Source organism: Mya arenaria, chromosome 9 (assembly GCF_026914265.1).
Source record: "Mya arenaria isolate MELC-2E11 chromosome 9, ASM2691426v1".
Lineage (NCBI taxonomy): Eukaryota > Metazoa > Mollusca > Bivalvia > Myida > Myidae > Mya > Mya arenaria.
The window spans coordinates 33857225-33880084 of record NC_069130.1 but is presented as its reverse complement, the minus strand read 5'-3'; the positions used below and the strand labels follow the sequence as shown (position 1 = coordinate 33880084).

The following is a 22860-nucleotide window of genomic DNA, read 5'->3' as shown; positions in this document are numbered from 1 at the left end:
GGTTACATGCAAAAATTTAACCAGAATTTCTAACTCCAATAATGAAGGGCCATTAAATTTGCAAAATATAGTTATCTTACTTGGTTACTCAAGTAGGTTGGGTGGTTGAGTACCATTGTATAAAGTCTCAATGAAATACATGAAGTAGTTGCTGAGATATTAACCTATGTGTGCTAACATGCAAAACCTTAACCAGAATTTCTAAGTCGCATAATAAATTGGGCAAAAATGATTTAATATAAAAGAGTTATCTTTCCTGATTAATTAAGAAGGTTGAATGGTTGGGAGCCACAGTGTATAATGTTTCAATGTAATTATTATGAATACATGATGTATTCGAATTTCTGTCGAATAAAAAAGGGCCATAATTTGAATTTAATGCAAACTAGAGTTATTCTACTTGGTTATTTAAGTAGATTGGATGGTTGAGTACCATTGTATAAAGTCTCAAGGCAAAACATCAAGTAGTTGCTGAGATATAAACCTATATGTCCTTACAAAATCCAAAATGGCGGCTGTCACATGTTGTATTTGACCTAAATACAACCTGTTTTCGACCATGACCTTTAACTATACTTCACAACAACAGTTTGTGCACAATATTTTTCATTTTAATTGGTATAAATTGTTTTAACTGTTTAAAGTATTTTATTTATTTTTCAAAAAATTAAATACATATTTGCCATACAGTCACTTTATAGTAAATTATCATCACAAGAGGAGCAAAGGAATGCATCATCCCTTCTTATGGCTTTCACATGTTTACAAAATGATAAATTCACCCATCATGAACCCTTGCATCACTGGCCCAACTCTGAATGAGCCTCATATGACCTGCCTATAATGTATAATTTTATGATAACTGAGAGCCCAATTATAATTATATATATTACCTGTAGATAAATTTCATTAATTTTAGAATAAGCAATATACCATATTTTGATGCGCTTTTAATGTTGTGCACTATACTTAGAAAATGATAGAGCATAGATTTTAGGCTCTGGTAGATATGTTAAATCAGCAAACAAAAACAACACGATTTTAAAGAAGTATTTTACACATGAAATTATTCTAAATGAAGGGTTTAATTTGGCATTAATTAAAAATGACTAATCGGTGTTTTTTTTAACACGAGCATTCCCATTCTTTTTCAAATGAAGTTTTCTGCCGTTAACAATTGGAGCTTTTTTTTAGGTTACACACCACCATTGTCATTTCCTCTATAATTCAATGTGGAACTCCTCAGCTACTTTACATCGTTTTTCAATGAAAAATGGCCGAGATGTTCCGAATGATGTGAAAAGGGAGGCGGTCAAATGTTTTTAATAGCATACTGTGTCAAAACTTGCCCCATTAACGATTTTTGTATCAAGCTTTGGAACAGCTGTTTTAGCTGAACTAGTTTTACTGAAATATATGAGCGCATCATCAACTACTTCACGTTTAAAAGTTAGAAACGAAGTTGTAAATCACATTTAATAACTTTAACAATGTGCTGTGTTCAATGTTCAATGGAAATAAGAGTTTTCTCTTGTTTGTGTCATCCTTGGTTCGGTGTGCCTGTCATGGCTATTGATAATATCATGTATGTATAATGTTATTTACTATACATGTTTATTTTAAATGTTCATGTGCGTGCATTCCTTACTAAAATAAATATATCTATCTATATATATATCTATATATATATACATGTCTTCTGAACACTCGGCCCAATTGTTAAATCATTTCTTTCATATACAAAGCTCACCTAAATTATCCACCATTGCGCCACCAATTAAGTGTCACTTAATGCGTCTCTTTAGCCAACTCCATTGGAACGCTTTCATATCCGGTTGGATGGAGCGACACTTCCGGTACCGTTAGCGCTGAAACATTGAACCAATATGTATATTCTAAAATGCCGATTTAGACTTTACACGAACAACACTAACTAACATCATTAATAAAAGACATTTTTAAGATGATTTAAAGTGGTAACACATAAGTAAAATACATGAGCCGCATTGCGCCATTTTTGGCCTTCGGTCATCTCGTTGACTGTCAGTATCTGATTGAATATTTGAATTAAATGACATTGCAGAAAGCAATACTTAAAATCTCGTGATGATGTGACTATATATCAAGGGTGCGTGTTTACAAGTAATTAAGACATTGTATTCCACATTTAGAAAAAATACATTTGACGTCACGCACATGACAGGCTTACGAACGTACATAATTTATATTACGTGCAACATCAATAACGCATCAATATTACAAGGCGTATAATCTTAGTTGTTTTCTTAATACGAAATGTTTCTGGACCATAAATAAACATATAAACATTTAGTGTGTCATTTTTGTACTGATAATCCATAGGGCTATTTCACGCATAGACTATGAATTCAGTCAAAATAAGTCGGGACGAAATCCGTGTTTGCTATGGAATTTCTATTTAAATATAATCATTAATCTTATTGAAAGGATTGTCTGTAACAATTTGCAGTATTATATGCATGTATGTATGTATGTATGTATACACGAAAATGAAACAAGTACATACTTGTTCGGGTTAAACATATATATTGGGAAAGTAGCAAACGCTTATATAAGAATGTTTATTGTAAAAAGAACAAGCAGAAAATGCATGGTCGTGTATTTCTTATATTCATATTTACTTGTGGTCATTTTGTTGTTCGCTGTCTTACAACATTTGAAAGCAAAAGAAACAACAACATAAAATCAGTAGAAACAGTTCGGGATATTCGTACAAATCATTAAAATTATCAGCAAACAAAGTGCATGTAAAACACACAACATACCTACAATCCCGAAGACAACCATTGTGAAACGTCAGTGTTATCTCGGTTCCCGCCTTCAACTGACCAATTTAAACGGTAAATGCAAGGCTGACCACATACACATAATGTATCGCTCCATGTATTCACACCTATACACATGTCCAGGGGCTAGAAGGCATATGGCCATTACTTAGTCTATTTGGTTTCGATACTTTCATTCAGAGTGTAGACGCGCTGGTCCGGCACGGATTAAATTTATTATACTGCTCTATGCCTCTATTGCGAGCTGTCCTAGCGGGGTGGAGTTGAAGTAAGTATGTTTTGTATTTCATACAGCATTCATTTTTTTGTGTGCAATATATTCATGCATGTTTAATTAATTGGATCTTTATAATTGCAGAGTGTAATATGTGAATCATTTGCGATCTACATACCGCGTCGGGGTTACTAACTTACTTTACTTTACTGTACAGTACAGTACTGTAATTGTAACTTACTCGATACTGATTTTAGGGATTGTTCAAGATACCGCATCGAAGGGCGAGGCTAGAACAAATAAAGCGTGCCGGTCTGTTCTGCTCATAGGGTCAGGATCATGCTTCCTTGAGTTTTTATTCTTTTATACACATCGTTATTGAACTTTACCACAGCTATATAAAACTGTTGACTGTTACCTTAACGTTGCTTCCCTTTATTAAATTTATTTTTGCAAAAATTGTATACAGACCTTCTCCACTTTTTAAAGGTAAATAGCATTGTTGTTTGGTATGAAAGAAACATATTAAGATGTGTAATACTTGTATAATGGTGTATATGATTGATATTAATCGCTATTTTTTTTTGCTTTAAATTCGGGCCAGTACTGTACTGTAAGTATATGTAGTTCCGTAACTTAACTTTTGGTATTGTATAGCCACAATCATTTTTTTTTTAAATTGGATATTAATTTTGTTCCCTTAATGGCACAAGTCGAATGATTTACTACTAAGTAAAATATATTCTTTTGAATTCTTTATGAACCAGATACAATTAATCTGAAAAAGAACGTGATTGACTGTATGGTATACCAGTACTGTATAACATATATTTAACAGCTTTACAACAAACCTTGCAATGAGAAGGGTGATAATTTTGTTCATGTGTTAAATTTATCAATGCTATCAATGATAGTGAGAATTTCTTGCATTTGCCAAATGTTATAAATGAATTAAGCATTCAAATATCAGAACAACTGTATGTTATCTATAAATACAATTGAAATTTCACTATTAGGGAAACATATTACAAAATATAAACAGATTGAAGTTGAATTTTTCGAATTTGCTAATATTTTTTATTTAAATAAGATATAGAAAATGACATAAACATGTTTTTATTATTATTTTCTCATATTTAAATGCCTTCATAAGTAGATAAATGAACAATCATAGAAAGGGAGAGACTTCAAATTAATACAATGTTGAATAAAAGCACATCCTTTAGCAGCAAATCAAAGACGTTGATATAAACAGAAATAATTTAATATTTATAAAAAAACATTTAACAGAACAGAATGTTTATTCAACTTAAGCATATATTCCTCATCGTTATAAACACAAAAATAAATACACATATTAAATATTGCATATTACATGCATGAAAGAACAAAATGAATTATTTTGCATTATACTATTTACAATCAAGTTATACAATACCGCGAGAAAAAAGCCAACTTAAAAATACTAATTAAGCAGAAGTGAATGTGAGGAGGTCTTTAGGGGTTATTTATACATTCAAGTCTCTTATTTTAAAAGCTAAAAGTAGCTAATCTTACTAACTGAGATTTATTGTCAGAACTAAGTAATGATATAAATTTTACCATAATAGGATGTCTGACATAATATCTAGGAATATAATTCTGCCTTATATCATTATACGTAACATTGGACAAACTATTACAAAATGAAATTCATTCTCAATATCGTTTAATTACACAGTGTACATTTCCTATCTTGTCTATGAATATTGTTATGTCTCCCAAGTCAAATGTTTAGATTATGGGAGGATAATCAGAGCTTAGCTAAAATAGTTCTATATTTGAAATTTTCCAGTAAAACAGTGTAAGTTGATATCTTTTAACGTTTCCTATTAGTATGATTTCCTTAAACAAACCCGGGTGACGATAGTTTTTACTCTGTCGGCCCAATTTAGACTTTGTGGGTTGTTAACATGATATAATATTTATATAGACACATTTTTTTTGTTTTCCTTCAATCCATACTACAGTACACTCCACGCGGAACTACCACTTTCCTCGGTGACTCGGATGCGTTTTTAATTTATCGCGGATTTCCGCCGAGTACGCAACCTTTTTCCTCGCTAGATTTCGCCGAGTTGCACCGAGTTAATCGTTTTCTGTGGAGGGTTTTATTGCCTGTAGCGCCGGTGATCGTATCGATTTATTGACATAACTCCGCGTTTTGTGCAGAGCTACTACAGAACATTGCTTCTGTTAAAACAGTATTAAATAATTTTTCAAAGTGAAGTAAGTTTTTTTTCCATATCAATTTTCATCAGCATCGTCTAACAACTGTTGTTTTTCACATTATGTAATTAAAAGATATACCATAGCGTGTGTTTGTGTTTGTTATTGTCATCTTTCTCTTACTATATTAAGGTGTTGAGAACTTAATAAGATTGGAGTAATGAAGGTGATGAGAACTTTGTAAGTGTGAATATTTTTCGGTCATTATTTCTTAATTTGCATTTTACCACTTATTAATTTATCCGTAGTTATCAATGGTTCTAAACTTATTTATTACGCATATAAGTGTAAATCCTTCATCAAGTTAATTAAAATCCCATTCAACACCATTGTACACATGCATTGAAATAAATAACACATTGTATCGGCTTCAGATCAGGCTCTGTGATAGAGACAGGCAGCCAAGAAAAGCATGTCTGGCTGAGACTTAAAGTAGCAAATTGTGTATTCAAATACTTCAACCTGCCATCTGTGATATAGTGAATATGACTTAACCATTATTAATAAGAATTTTCATTTATTATTAATAACAATCTGTGATACATGAAGCTATATTTATTTTCATATATAAAAGTCATTTATTCGCACGTTATAATTTACATTTAAACTGTTATTTTACACTTTACTGTTTACATATCTTTTTATGCTTCATTATAATATCATGGTGCATTATATTATATTATGTGACATTATGCAAAATAATTACGATTCCACTCGCAGTTCAAAATGCAACACTGACAACTCCCACTCGCATTTCAGCATGCAACACTGACGACTCCCACTCGCAGTTCAACATGCAACACTGACGATTCCCACTCGCAGTTCAACATGCAGCACTGACGATTCCACTCCCAGTTCAAAATGCAACACTGACGACTCCCACTCGCAGTTCAACATCCAACACTCCCACTCGCAGTTCAAAATGCAACACTGACGACTCCCATTCGCAGTTCAACATGCAACACTGGCGACTCCCATCCGCAGTTCAAAATATAAAAAAGCTTCATTCATAATCTGTTAATTGTGAAATCTTGGTGCTAGATTCGGAGAGTACGGGGGATGTTCTATAGTTTAATATCTAATCATACGACATACGTATGGGTTTTGCGTTGTCATGGTAAAAGATAGAACTCGACGAAAAGCTCTGGTCTCTGCTTCGTTACTGCTCTTATCAAGTCACGCCGCAGCACCTAAAAGCGGCAATTTTGCATGTGTTCTTTTCCTGAGCTAATTATTAATGCTAGTTTTACATTTAGTATCTTACTACGATAAATATAAAGTGTAGCATATAAAATTATTACCTTTGAATAGTAGATGAGAGGGTACTGCATGGCTTAGGATGACGCCCTTCATGTCGAAGAATACGATGGCCATCATATTTTTCACAAACGTCCTCACCAAAGCTCGATAAGTATTCTAAGTATTCCACACAGAACTGTCTTGTTTAGTTTCGGGATCAATAATAAAAAATAACCAACGTTTCATCAGATGGATTCTAGCAATCTGTTATGTCATGTCTTCTGTATTTCTACAGAAAAGTGTTACTATCAGCAACTCGTTGTTGTTTCTCCTGGACAATGAGAACACGTGAAATCCAGCAAGCACAAACCATTATTTTATGAACAGAAGCAGTCCCAAGTCCAACTTTCGATATGATATCCCGAACAGTTCTCCTGTCAGCTATCAGTAACGTCCCAATCTCATCTGCTTTTCCTGACGCTGAGTTGGGATGTCCAGCCCTTGGATTATCTACTGCATCACGCGTAGGGTCTTTCTTGAAAGTGTTGTACCACTCATAGACCAGAGTCCTCGACATAGCCGTAGCACCATACGTATTGTGGATCATAAATAATGTATCTTGTCTGCGTTTACTTATCATGACGCAAGCTTTGCCGGAATATCGTTGTTCTGGTTTCATTCTTAATAAAGTCACTAAATGCCTCAACTTGTTTACCGAGCAGACCGGAATTAACGTCATGGACGTCCAGTAGTTTCCCGGAATAACGTCAACATTAGTTATCTTCAATTTGCAGAGCTAATTAGGACCATTAATGTAAAACAAACTCGTAATCAAAGAATATGTGTATGCATAATTTGAATGAATAGATGACACGGGAAGGTATAAATACTGAATAATTCATATGAAAATATCTAGAAATAGCCTTTTTTCCGAAACTTTCCGGACACTCCTCGTATGCTTAAAATACGAGACCATGGTGTCCGTTATTGACATCTGAACTCAGCTCGTAAATTTGCAAATGATTAGATTAGCCGGTATGAGACTTCGTATGGCACGGCAATACCACGGAAGAACGGTGGTTACATTTCAAGTTCAATAATATTTAAAGATTCCACGATTTCAACTTCACCAAATCATGATATGTTTGTGGTGAAATTATGAACTCGTGGAGTTCCTAAAACGTGATTTCTTGAAGTTAATATCGTGAATTTGAGTTGCGTTTATAATCATTGCATTTGCAAGAAATAAGCATTCAAATAAAATTGTATTTGACTGTATTGATAGAATACAGTGATGTAGCTAGATTTGAGAATAATGTAATAGAGTTTATAATACATTCCGCTGCGTAGTATTTGCTTAAAAGGGACCACCAAGTTGTTCAAATTGATTAGTCTTGTTAACTAATTTGCAAAACAGATAAATGTACTCTATGTATATGATATTGTTAGAGAACATTTACCTAGAAAAGTATACCCCTAATCCTATTCCCAAAAGTAGAGGTGCAACTCTATATTCTAAGGTGCAGGTCACCATATTCAGGTGCATCTCTTTATTGGAGAGAATAAAAATAAAACATGTTCGAATTACACCTACAATATTTAGACGCACCTCTTATTATAGAGTCACATTTCTATTTTGTGCTTTACAATTTTACATCAGTTAAAATTCACAACAGTTTAACAATTAAGGTGCACCACTGTACTGAGGATACACTTGCGAACTGATATTCACTCAAAAATGCGTTGGCTGGTAGCATAAGTTTTTAAAACAATAAACGAAATGTGAAATAGTGTGTTTAAGTTATTACGAGCATGCATATCGTGCAGAGCTCATACATGTGTCATATGTGATATGTTTATCAAATACTATCGATACATTTTTTTTATTTTTATGACAGAAAAGTACTTCTTTAAAGCTGAATCCTATAATATATATTGCGTGTTATATTTCTTTAAATAAAAGTTCTATACTACCAAGGAAATGAAATCCGAACTATAAAGAATTGGCGTGATATGTGCAACAATACAAAATAACACTCTTAATGAGTTTTGTTTTTATTTTACATGCCTTTAATTTAACCAAACTATTCTCCATTGCAATGTTTAAAAATAAATATGAATAATATGTTCGAAATATAAGATCATATTTAAACGTTGTATTTATGGGTTTGATAACAACGTAATTAATATCTATGATTACTGTGATTACTGAGTACTCAGAGTTATGCACCTTATATCTTAATGCCATCAGTCTGGATCAGAGGAATTTATTTGGTAAACGGGAGAAATTACGAGGTATTGATAAGGGCTGCAACAATTACAGCAATTTGGTAGCATTTTATGAAGTTCTCCGGATAATTATTTTGGCCGAAAAACTATGACATTTTGAAACATTTTATGCGAAAACATACATAATTGTAAATTGTTGTCTCGTTTTGTTATACGGCCATTGCAATTGTTAACAAGCATCAGTGTAGAACGCATGGATGTATTTGGTAATTTCACTTTGTAACAAGGCGGGAAATTACGTGTAATTGATAATAACTGGAATTATTACAGCCATTTGACGTCATTTTGAGAAGTTCACTGGATGATTATTTTTGCTAAAAACGTTGCCAATTTCAACCATTTTATGCGAAAGACCTATATATTGTATTCTTATGACTCTCTGTGTGATACGGCCGTTACAATCTTCGTAAGGTAAGAGGTTTCACTTTATTTCTAAATATATATTTTATTTATAATACGACATGCACATCGTTTTGTATTTTGTATTACAATTCTAAACGTGTTTTTTTGCATTAAGTATTTTTATTAAGCTTGTAATAATCAGTACCATTTAAAATCATGTTTAGTTTTGCTGATGAAATTTTTATTTTTTATTTAAACAATTGGGTTGTTCTTGTAACATTCATATCATCCTTTTTGTAGTTAAATAGCGTATTTTTAAGTTAATACTGTTTTAAGTATTCTTATGATAGTAATATCAAAGTTAAATTCCAACTGCGTTTTACTGCTCAAATATGCAAGCTGTTGTACAGAATTAAAGATCGAAAACATGATATGAAATTATTTTTCAATGCGCACGTTATATCACTATCCATGTTTTAGACCGACACATCGTAAAGCTCCGAACAAGTTTCTTATTAAAAAACAAATGTACGTTGTTCCATCAAGATTTAATCCCTCAATAAGATAACCAAATAGCACAGACATTTTTATGTAGGGAAAAATGATTCGACTGATGATTGTCGCCCTAGCGGTGGCCCTAGCGCTGCTTATAACGACTCCATGTGCGGAGGGCTGTTCCTGCACACAACGGGAGCCCGTGGATTTCTATTGCAACATGGACTACGTGGCCCTTGTTCAAGTCCGGAATGTATCTGAACCCTTCTATGAGGATATCATGGAACAAGGTCCTCGGCAAAATCCAGTGTATGATTATAAAGTCGATGTTCTGCAGGATATAAAGTAAGTGCACTTTTGCATTTCACAGTTGGATTCAAAAACTAATTGTTACCAGCGCATGCATGGTAAATGTAATACAGAGAATGGGTAACCTTCTTCCTACAGATAAGGGTTAGTCGTACAAACAAACGTCCACGCCACTAGCGGATTGAGAGGATGGTTAGGGGAGCGAACACTTGGAAATTGTCCATGCGTAAAGTCAAGATCATTAAACATGTTCATAAACCAATGAAAACTGAAATTTAAGATTATTAATCAACTATTACGTTTTTGACGAGATACAGAGACAATTCCGATATCAATACCAGACAATTGAAGACAATATATGCCAGAATTCGCTCAATATCTGCCAAACACGGCCAATATCAACAAAACCCGCCTAATATGAGTTTCCTCCGTTTTGATTGGCTACAAAACTCGCCTAATATAGGATTTGAGAAATGGGCCATTTTTATTGGCTGTCGAAACTCGCCTTATATGAAAAATATACTCGAACTTATTTTTAAATGTAGCCTTTTTGTTTTCCGTTTCCCGACTGTTTTGAAATTTTTGTGCTTCGTATAACTTTATTTGGAATACTTGAACCTATTGAATGATTGCACCACTTTGTACGGTCTGATATGACAGTTGTATTTAACTCGTTGGTGGATTTTACGACTAATATGATATTGTACGCCGACAAAATGGACGACGAATGAGAAAAAATTGACGTTTTGGCAAACGATTTACAAAATTAAGACGAAAAGACATGCTTCCTTACAATGTACATTGCTTTATTCATAAGTATGTGCAATTTCACTATAAGGATGTATGTCAAAATCAGCAAAGTCAAGTCTAGAAAAGCAGACACCATGCATGAATAAGGGATAAATACGGCTTCAATGTGAACCAAAGGTAAGTAAAAGACTGTTTTTAACCTAAACGGTAATAGGTAATTAATAAAATACTTATTAATTAGGTGATTTCATATTTGCCCAGTTATTTGTCCTCGGTCAGCTGTATTTGCCCTTCGCCCTTTCGGGCTCAGGCATCTACAGCTAACCTCGGACAAATAACTAGGCCAATATGAAATCACCTAATTAATAACATTATATTAAACTTTTCTTTTCTGTCGCATCAACTGCATCCTTAAGTTTATTTAATAATCAATATGCAAGAAACAGTTGTGAACACTGAATGTTTTTGTTTTATTAATCAATTATTGCTCTAAACAAACTTTCCATTAACGTTTTCTGACCAGACATGTATATCACTAGGATATGTGATAGAATAAGGTTATAAAGTAGTTAACCTACTTTATAAAAAGTGAACGACGCTAGGCTTTAAAGCGGTGAAATGAGTTAAGAAGTTTTTACGGCAATTACTTAAGTATTTTCGAAAAATTGGTGTCTGATTATTGTGTATTACTTTTGTGAACAATGAAAGTATTAGTTTTAAATATAAAAACAAGAGCTAGTTTTATCAATTTAAGAAAATACTCAAGTCAGTCTAGTTTTGATTGATCACTAATGAGCAATTCCATTCATTTGATGCTTTATAAATTGCTAGACATATATAACGTCTACATACAGCGCGCATATTTCCAACACATTTAGCACATCACGTTAAACTATATTACACCTTCTTTTATGGTACGCGGTTTTCGTTTACTTTTAAATAATAGTGTATAAATAATATTACATTATTATATTTATTATAAAAATATGTTTCATGATAATATTTATTTTTAAGAGTAAATGATATGATGTGAACATGATTGTATTTTTTGTCTTTTTAAGGGGTACAATCTACTCGAATCCTTTGCTTACCTGGAAACCTTTGCTTCAAGCCCGGAGTAACTCGGGGTTGTGCGGTGTCACTTTTTTACCTGATAAAGTTTATCTCATCATGGCCGACTTTGCAGACAACATGAAGCCTTGGGAAGATGGACTAGTTCTCAGTACGTAGAGTATGCGTCACGTTTTGGTGACGGTCTAACGCAGGCATTTTCCCCGTCATTTATTCTATAGGTGACGGGATTAGGCACTTTTCATGGGCGACTCCATGAGTTAACGTTAGTGCGGACGTAACTTAGGGGCGTAAGCTTTAATCTTGCACCCCTCTCTCAGAACCGAAATTCATTTGGATTAATGTGTTGGCAGCGCCCACCTAGATCCGCTAGTAGCTTTTGTTCTGTTAATTAATATGTAAAACATCGTTGTAATCCGATTGTGTGGTTCGTATCATCGGTTTGAGGCTGCTTACAAAACGGGCCGAAAGCATTTCAACGCTTTAAGCGCTTTGATTGATAATATGCCAGTAACTTTCAAAACAAGCTCTATAGCTGCCGTTCGATATCGTGTGCCAATCATCTTCAAGCACATCGCCTGGGCAAACGCCCCGGAAATGTTAACACATGCAGTACATATTTTTATACATTCATGATATTTTTTATTCTACAGCTTATAAGTTTAAGTAAAATATTTCGATGAGACACATTATAACATCTTCTTTCGTTTTAATCCGTTTCAATATATCATGCATACAACAGGATGTAATTAACGGTTGCAATCTAATTGTGATATATCAAAATCTGTTGTTTTTTTTTATTTAGGTACTACATGTATATTGTTGTTGTTTTCCCTCAGCTTCTTGGTCGTGCGCTTTCAACCGTTACATCGACATCTCAAATCTACAGGTGGCCAGTGCCGAGGTTCAGTCAATATTGTCCTTTCTACTAAGCCGCAATTTCACGTGTGAAAATGTCGCTGAAAAACGTACGCTCGCCAAGTTCTTCGCACAGAGGTCACATTCAGTAAGGCCTTTAGTTTAGTTTAAACTTTATTAAGTGTTTACGATTGTGGATAAAATTTATTTAACTTACGCTAAGTAAATTTGTTAAAAAAACCCACTTAAACCGTCAACATTGCATTTGAATTTAATTGCAGTTATACAAGAAAATGTATCGTACACATGTATTCGGGGCGGATTAAAAATATCCGACAATCGGGGACGCTATGTGTAAGGTTACTCGATAAACCCCGTTACCGCCTTCTGAACGAGTCCATGTTCGGATTGTTCAATCCGCTCGGCGTACATGTGACAAATACTTATATTCTGCTACAGACAAAATTTGAGATCATGAAAAATAATAAAAATAATTTAAAATACAGTGTGCCCCTATGTATATAAAGAGACACTATATGAAAAAACAAAGAGAAAACCATGTTAACGATTGTAAATATTACAGACACTGGAAAAAGATCTTGGGGATTTGTCGGCTTTGCAAGAAAAGGCTAGGAATACCCAAACAGACCTGCAACGGAATGTCGATGCGCAGGCGGGAACAGACAGGCTGCGCAAACTTCTCAAGGCTGCGTTTCAGAAGTAAAACGGTGGAAGAAAATAGATCGGAAAACTGGACTGTTTATCAAACACATGCATTGTTTGATTTGTAAATAAATAAGTATATGTACATAAAGCAATATCCAAGAACGTAGCTGTTGATATGTTGCCATATATTGAGCCTCTGGTGGTAATTACTAAGATTAAAATGAAAACTTCCGGGACAAGCCTTGTGGTTTAAAACTCTGATATAGTTTGCCCCTTTTAGAGGCACAAGGTAAGGGCCAAACTTGCACCGAACAAGAGACACAAACGTACAAAACCACAAACAGACCAAATCATTCGGAGCTCCTCGGCCATTTTTTTCAAAAACAACCTCGGATGTATTTGGACGGTTTACATACTCAAAATGTTGTACGTTTAAGTCCGCTGCAAATAGATCGCGTAGTAATCTTATTTAGCAGTTAAACTTTATGACTTAACTCTTGGGAATCTTAATTATGTTTGCAATAAAACACTTCACTGGCAATCAATTTAAACTGAGGTCAATAAATACAACTCTTAAACACTACATTTAATGAATGATATTATTCAAATAATTACGAACTACTTCAACTGATGTACCGGCATACATCCGAGGTTGTTTTCGATAAAATGGCCGAGGAGTTCCGAATAAGACCAAATATGCATTAAATTAACTTTATCAATAAATGATGCGATTACCGCCTTGGAATGGTCAGTAAAACACGAGTTTACTGGAGCACAAGTTTACTGAGTTTGTTAGAACACGAGTTAATTGAAAGTTTAAACCAGTTCTTACACGTGAATATGTAAAATGATTAACTTGTTCAGCTTACAAAGAGGCTCATGCTTTTTATACGTGTCGATATTCTTTTTAACATCAGGATATAACTTGATGTACAGCTACTGATAGATGGATCATAGACACTTTGCCTTTGGTGTTTAGATGCATTCGTTATATAACGTGAAACGTATTAAGGACTCCGACTTACGAATAGTTCACCATGAACTCTATCAAAATAATGATAGCTCAGGTATCAATTAATTGGTTAATCTTTTACTTCTATATCAAACAAATGGTCTTATTTGGTACAGAGACAAATTTTCCACTTCATCATGATCATACAGAAATAACAAACCAAGATTCTTTTGTACTAATAAAGCATGGTGAAGTATCCGCAGTGCAGTATTGTGTACGGGCAAATTAAATATAGTGCACTTATTAATGAATACCTACTGTCAATTAAACTATCTAAGTCTATTCTTAGCGTTTGTAATTGTGTCCAAATGAACTAAAGGTAATGCGTTCACTATCATCGTTTTTGTCCAGGAAGATGACTTTTATGCACACATCTGATATAACAATGAAATATTGGCCTTTTGGGTGGGAATATATAATGTTTTGAACCAAATTAATGTGTAGGATGCCACATGACCTGTAACAAGCGTATGAAGGCCACTTTACATTTGTGAACGAACGTACGACAAAATATCGAATGATGGTAAATTAATGAAAAAAACTAAATCAAACATGCGATCTGTCGACACGTGTGTTGTAATAAATGTCCAATGTCTGTATTGGCTCGCTTTGTCTTTTTCAGAGAGACAAAACTAAAATACAACAGCAACAAAACGAAAAAAGTCCAATTTCGTATTAATTTTTCTAATAAAGTCATTTCATTGAATATAATGGAACTGATGCACTTAATTATTTGTATGTTTTTCATATACCTTTTTTACGTCAGTCTAACACTCCCGAGTGAATATGCTAAATATGTCACTGAGCCGTTTAGTATTCATTGCCGATAAGGAACGGACGGTCAACACTGCTTTCTCAAAGTTTTCGAGTCTGTTAGTGGGCAATGCTGGAGCTCGCGATGACCGAATAGCTGCTCTTGAAGCCAAAGTTGACCAGTTACAGCTGCAACTTGAAAAAGTTTCCAAGGTAAATGTTATGTTTCGGATATGTGATCTAAATGCGTTGTTTGACGAGACCAGAATGTATATTTAGGCACGGTTTACAAGCGGTTCGGGGACATGATTCCTAGTTATTGCTGATAATATAGGACGCGCTCAGGCGCTTTTTTCCGCTTGGAATAAAAACACACAACAAGAAGTCCAACCATAAAAGCAAGCTTAATAGTTTAATATGTCTTGACAAGACTTCCATAGCACATATCTTTCAGAAATGAAAGGCAGAAGGCGCGACAAACGTGTTTTAGGATATATGAACATTGTTTTTTCATTACACAAGTTAATTGCTAGTGAAAAGTTAATTAAATGAAACTCGCTATTGACCGAGAACGTTTTGAGTATTTGTAATTGGTAAAGTAATGCAAAACGTTTTAATTAAGTTCTTATGGTTCTGCGTAATTATCAATAATTATCTGTTCCCCGTAAGATATAGTTAAGATTCTTTGACTTGTTTGTGATTTTTGTGGCGTAAGTTTGTTTTTGGTGTTTATTTTACGTATATGCTGTTTATATGTTTGTGTTTATAGTATATTGTCGTTTGGGTCTTTGCCTTGTTTCCCTAAACAGGATTATTTTTGAATTTTCGACTACTGGGCTTGTCCCTGTATCTTTCATGTTATTATTGCTTTTAATATAACATTAACGTTGCAATTTTATGAACGTCCTTAAAAAATGTGGCATTGTAATTCACAATCGTAGATCGTGTCCATACCGGATTTCGATGTTCGGTACTTATGTTTGTAAGCCGCAGTCGTTAATCGTTTTCAATCATACGTGTGCCAAGTAAGGCTTTCACAGCCATTGGGTTGACGATCAAGTGTCCATTCTCTGGACCATTGATCGGCTACTTATATATGTGATAAGAACCCAGCTCTAGTTTATACGACGTATGCAGACTATTGCCTCTTTGCGAATCCCACTCGGCAGTATGTTTTCTTGTGAGGCTTTCCCCTGTCAATGCGCTTTGTTGAAACATTGTGGATGTACAATTACTGCCGGATATCTCTATGTGGGAAAATTGTTCTTATTGTAAATGTTTTGCAAAAATGGCCACTCATATTCGCGCGCTCTATCTGACCTGTCTCTAAGCAACACTGGACTTTGGAGTGAACTTTTTGACAACTACGGCTTATATTTAAGATTATATATTTGTATGTGTCGACTGCATGTTTGACAACGTTAAATAGTGAATTCTGATAGTCAAACTACAACATCTGCATAATGCATCGGTATAGCGCGTATGTTCATCTGTTTTGTACGCTACTCAATGCCAGTGCCAATTCAAGGGAATTACCTCATACCACACAGTGAATCCAATCAACTTCCCGTCAAGTATAGATTTCAAAATAAACAACTATCAAAGTTATAACGTTATTAATTAAAGGAAAATTTTGAACAATCGGCCATAAAAAAAAACACTATTAATGTTTATTTCTACAGGGAATGCGATAATAAAAAAAGGTTTACAAAACAGTAGATAATGATGGGTTCTATCACCACAAACCGTACGTATTTATGTAATGTATGATGATAGACCCATTCATGTGGGCACCCGTGAAATAAGTATGCGTCGGTTTAAATAAAGTTTTTGAGTCTGATTTCAAAGATGATGGCAAAAATGTAAACACACACAATTTTTGGGCCATATTTTGACCGGGTTAGTAGTAATATTAATACATTTCCTTTAAAGGATGACACTCTTTCGACTCAACTGATTTAAGTTTCTGTCGAGTTTTTGTTTATAATTGTAGGATATAGAACAAAAGGGTTTTCGAAATCAGACACAAAGATCCCACTTGAAAGCACGCATACTAACTTTACGCGTATCACTGCGCCTGTGATTGTTGATTATAATAATAGTTATTGTTGTCAAAGCTAGTATGGTATCATTTAAGAATCAGATAGTTCTGTGTATTCTTACAGTATTTTACTATATAATTATATCATCTAGGCCGGATTTTATGCTGTAAAGGTATTTGACGCGTTTCAAAATAATGCATTACAATACATTTTTTTGTTCTTCTGTAGACCAAAGACGTGGAGGGAAAATCTGGGCCAAAGATTACAGTCAGCAGACGTCAAGGTTATTAATATCATTATGGAAGAATAATGCAGTTTTAAGAGAAACTAGTGTATTTGGAAGCCTAAAGGCAATAGAGCCGACAGGGCATTATTATTTATGGGAAGTATATTATTAATACTACCATGTTGATAAATTGCTCAAAACACAGTGTTCTCTACATTTTTTGATACACATTTGCAGGCGCAATTAACATATTCCACCTCATTTTATTTCATAATCAATCATACAGTACACTCTCTATTCTAATGTTCTGCCAAGGACCAACATATACAGTAGGGAATACTGCACAGGTCCAGCACTGTTCAACTTTCAAACGTTTTGTTGTTCGAGCACTACCTTGCATGACTCATCACTTGAATGCAAATCAGGTTCTCGCCTTTAACAAGATCACTACAAATCTTGGCAGCGCATATCATGCCAGTGGACACTTCATAGCCCCAGTAAAGGGTAAGACATTCTTGTATTATATTTTACAAAACGATTACATGACAAGCATCATGTCTCTCTTCCAGACGAATTTGCGTCAACATAATGTAGTGGTAAAAAAAGTTTGCGACCTTGTTTAGAATTCTTTTTTGGATGGATGTGATTTCAAATGTTTCGAAACGAATAGTTAGATTAAACGTATACATTAAATTGATATGAGTTTGCAAGTTGAAGTATATATTTGATTTCTGTATCTCTTAGTTAGCCATAAAATGTAATTCTATTTATTGCTTGTTCATTTGAAATATGAAGGTTACAAAACACCCTGTATGCATTAACCAGCTTATTTAAGTGTCTACACAGTTCAATATCTGCAAGGTAAAATATGTTTTATTCCATTTGAGGTCTGTATGTTTTCACCGTCAGTGTCGTGATTTTTACCAAGGAAATATTTCTCCATCTCAAAGTGGTGAGTTTGATAGTGTTTCTTACACACTGTGCATATATAAGTGTTAAATTATGTAATATTAAGAAAATGGAACCCGGAGATAGACCGCATATAGAAATGACCATACATATGACGCAGCGTTATGCAGACGCAATTCTCAGAACTATGATAATTATATGAAATGTTTGAATCATGTGCCACCTAAATATGTCAGGATTGTCAAGCGTAAGAAAAAATGTATGTGTTCAGAAGTAACGAGCTCACACTTTCATGATAGTAGTCGAAGTTCGTGCAATGTCAATTTTTGATAAATACAACAGTACATGTCACGTCAATGCAACAACTATCACCGATTGCACGTGCGTGATACTGAGACTCATAGTTATTAAATATCACAGAAAGTTAACATGAATTAAATCATACTACTAGAATATATATAACTTCAGATATTTATGATAAAGCGTTATGATCTTGTAACACATTTAAATATTTTAACGAATGAGATTACATTTGCACAGGCTTACCCGTAAAGCATTTGCTCAAGTACAAGTGCTTATTTCCAACGGGGTCCATGTCTAAGGTATTTAAGTTATTAAATAGTGCTCAAGCTTTGCAATTATGGAACGAGAATAGCAATACAAATGGGACAAGATAATTGGACGCAAAAGCTATAACAGTAACCTACTTGATTCGTGTACATTTATTTCCTCGCACTGGACAGACATACGGCTTACCGTACATATGCACATAAGCCTTTACAGGCAAAAGGCCTGGCTTATATATATGGCTTAGCGTACATGTACACTTACGCCTTAACATGCAAAAGGCCTGATCGATACATACGGCTTAGCGTAAATGTGCACTTAAGCCTTAACATGCAAAAGACCTGATCGATACATACGGCTTAGCGTAAATGTGCAGTTAAGCCTTAATAGGCAGAAGGCCTGGTTGATACATACGGCTTAGCGTAAATGTGCAGTTAAGCCTTAACATGCAAAAGGCCTGATCGAAACATACGGCTTAGCGTAAATGTACACTTAAGCCTTAGCATGCAAAAGGCCTGATCGATACGTACGGCTTAGCGTAAATGTGCACTTAAGCCTTAACATGCAAAAGGCCTGTTCGATACATACGGCTTAGCGTGAATGTGCACTTAAGGCTTAACATGCAAAAGGCCTGATCGATACATACGGCTTAGCGTGAATGTGCACTTAAGCCTTAACAGGCAGAAGGCCTGGCTGATATATACGGCTTAGCGTACATGTACAGTTAAGCCTTAACATGCAAAAGGCCTGATCGATACATACGGCTTAGCGTAAATGTGCACTTAAGCCTTAACAGGCAGGAGGCCTGGCTGATATATACGGCTTAGCGTACATGTAAACTTAAGCCTTAACATGCAAAAGGCCTGGTTGATACATACGGCCTTGCGTACATGTGCACTTAAGCCTTAACAGGCAGAAGGCCTGATTGATATATACGGCTTACCGTACATGTGCACTTAAGCCTTAACAGGCAGAAGGCCTGATTAATACTTACGGCCTAGCGTACATATGCACTTAAGCCTTAACATGCAAAACGCCTGATTAATACTTACGGCCTAGCGTACATGTGCACATAAGCTTTAACATGCAAAAGGCCTGATTGATATATACGGCTTAGCGTACATGAGCACTTAAGCCTTAACATGCAAAATGCCTGCTTGATAGTGTATCTTCATTTTTTCAGGACGGACAAACATATGGCGGAGGCTACGTTGACGCAAGGGTTGCTACAGGCGATTGTAGGGTTGGTTCTTACACATGGGTTGTGGAATTGAACCCGTCCTCTATGGTATGGTTGGAGAATATTTATGACACTGAATTTCACGGAAATGGACTGACGTACTTTTCTGGGTTTCTGCTGTATGAAACAGAAGTCAAATAAATCGCGAAATTATTGTATCAGTTATATGGGATCCCCGCTGATATGCATTTACGCACAGGTCCCCAAACTTTTGTTATTGATTGTTTATGTACAGGATGCCCATTATGTGTGCCGCGGTTATTAAGTTTTGGACCTCAGCATTGTAACACTGTGAAGGTGAAGACGGTAAAAAAGAGTGTTAAATCACTATTTTAATAGTAATGCCTTATTATAAATCTTTTTCAACATTCCTTCAGTTTTAAACTGAGTTGATCATCGACAACCACTGTACTCCTTGTTAAGACTCGGACGCTAACATTGCGTTCAAGTGTATGCAAAATAAACGCTTCGTATTTGGAGTATAATTAACGGAAAATACAAACAACCAAAAACTCAATTATTGAGTCTAAATATATAGTCGATTGATTTAATCATTGATATACTGATTTGATCGATATTGACCTACGCTAAATCATTTTCAGCAATGCGGTATCGAGTGAAAATAAAAGAGCATGTCACAGATACAGCACGCTCGACTTTTTCACAGCTTTAATACCTTATATTACTAATACTATTACAGCGAACCTTAACCAGAATTTCTAACTCAATCAAAAAGATTCGTAGGATGCATTGTATGCCAAATACAGACATCGGGCGTGATTCATTAAGTTGGTTTGGTAACTGAATACCTTTGGGGGGATGAGGGGTGAGGAGGTCACGTAGTTGCTGATATATTTACCTACGTGTGCTGACATGTTAAACCTTAAATCAGAAATTCTTAGTTGATAAAAGGGCCATAATTTGCATTATATGCATAATAGAGTTATCTTAATTTATTTATAAAGAGAGGTTTATAGACGGGAACACTTGTCTTATTAAAATGACAAAGGACCATAATTTTTGTTATTTGCATATATTTTGACGTCGTTTGCTTTGGATCCATAAAAATAAGTTTAGACATGGCTTAGACACACTAGATGAGCTCATATCTATGACACAAAACATGAGTGGTCGATATTGCTTTGTTTTAATCTAAGAATATGTTATTGTAGAACACATAAATTACAATGATGACAACATCAATGCAAAGTTAAACTCAATATTTGATACAAGCATAATAAAATCACACATGCAAGGGGATGGGGCCACGAGTTTATTTTCAAACATAAGTTACGGCCCTTTTCTATACATACGATATAAAGCTTCTTCTTTTTCTACTCCTAACCCTTGGAATTAACTTTGCTTTGATTAAGTTTATACAAATCATAAAAACTTGAAGACAATGAAATTTGATCGAATTCAAATATATATTTTATTTAGACATAACTAAGACTGTTTGAACAGTTCCAAACTTAAAGGAAAACATTGTGCCCGAATGGCCATACTGATTATCATCTATTTATTTATTTATCATAAAACATGAAACTGCTATAAGGTCGTGCTTGAGATAATAACGCCATTTGCAAAGTTTCTGTTTCCTAATAATTTGAAAATGTATTTATTATGCAACTGTTTAACGATCACGGACTTAACAAGATAATGCTAATTAAAACCATTTTAAAAATTATGCATGCAATTATGCCAACTCTCTCAATGCTTTTTACGACAATGTGATACAATGTTGACTATAATTGCCTTAAACGTTTAATGCTGAATAAATGTAATGTGATTTCATGTTATGTTTTAGTCCCAGTAGCCTTGTGGTTTAAACGTCGATTTTTTATTTTTTAGTTGACTTTACTGGCGTGGGTTCGCCCAACAAAAACGACAAAATACAAAATATTTTATTACTGTACTTTTTTTGCAATTTTGACATAATAGTGTTAAGTAATTATACAATGAATGTACGCAGGAATGTTGTACCTGTTAAAAACTATATGCTTTTATTTTCAGGTCGCCAGCTCTTTGTTATGTTTTAATATGTTATGTATGTTTGATATTCATGTCGGAAAATGGCTCATTGAGGTACTGTTTCTTGTTAACATACACCCGGATTTTAATAAAAATGCTTGTATCTTTTATCTTGTAAAAGTAAAACATTATGTTGTCGCTAGTATTACACGTAGTTATCACGTTTTATCAATACATTCAGTTTAATGCTTCAGTTTCCACTCTGTTTGATTGTAAATGTTTTTCAATATTCCTGCATACATTCATTGTATGATTATTTAACTCTTTTATGTTAAATATGCAAATAAACAGTACAGTAATAAAATAAAAAAAGTATTTTGTCGTTTTTTTTCATTCAGATGTTCACAAAGTCCATAGCATTCCAATCATTATATAGATGCTATATCATTGACGGTTTTTGTTTGGTTAACGGAAAACACTCGTGTATCTATATTCTAGCAACATACACGATGTGGTTCATTGTTCTTATAGAACAAATGAAAATGCAAAAGGGACAATCAAGTTGTAAAAATCTATAAGATTGATTACTACTTAAGGGGACTAGACATCAGATGCTCCCAAAATCGGCAAATACAGTATTTCCCCAAAACAAGCCAAGCATTATCAATGCCACCTTGTATGAGGGCGGTATACATTATTTTACATGCTTAAAAGAATAAAAGCAATAATCATGTCCCTGTATAAGGTGATTCGCCCTGTTTAAAAATAGCACAAAATGGTTTTCCAGTTTAAAAACGCGTAAAACTTTTTTTCC

General features: G+C 34.4%; 1 protein-coding gene and 1 long non-coding RNA gene across 2 annotated transcripts; both read left to right on the top strand.

Annotated features, from left to right (window-relative positions):
- Positions 1-9098: 9098 nt before the first annotated feature.
- LOC128246888 (uncharacterized) lies at positions 9099-13488 on the top strand. The gene is made up of 5 exons (XM_052965417.1): positions 9099-9246; positions 9773-10017; positions 11793-11953; positions 12642-12808; positions 13244-13488. Exons 2-5 carry the CDS (start codon positions 9779-9781, stop codon positions 13382-13384), a joined length of 708 nt encoding a protein of 235 aa, XP_052821377.1. The 5' UTR covers positions 9099-9246; positions 9773-9778; the 3' UTR covers positions 13385-13488.
- Positions 13489-15310: 1822 nt separating this feature from the next.
- Positions 15311-20229, top strand: LOC128246889 (uncharacterized). The gene is made up of 2 exons (XR_008263388.1): positions 15311-17416; positions 20019-20229. It is a non-coding gene; the product is annotated as an uncharacterized LOC128246889 (long non-coding RNA).
- The last annotated feature ends 2631 nt before the right edge of the window (positions 20230-22860 follow it).

Bases quoted from the DNA above. Each gene is read 5' to 3' on its own strand.
- LOC128246888 (XM_052965417.1), top strand. From the start codon at position 9,779: ATGATTCGACTGATGATTGTCGCCCTAGCGGTGGCCCTAGCGCTGCTT. The intron at 11,954-12,641 runs GTACGTAGAGTA...GTTTTCCCTCAG, and splicing joins GGAAGATGGACTAGTTCTCA to CTTCTTGGTCGTGCGCTTTC. The intron at 12,809-13,243 runs GTAAGGCCTTTA...TAAATATTACAG, and splicing joins TCGCACAGAGGTCACATTCA to ACACTGGAAAAAGATCTTGG.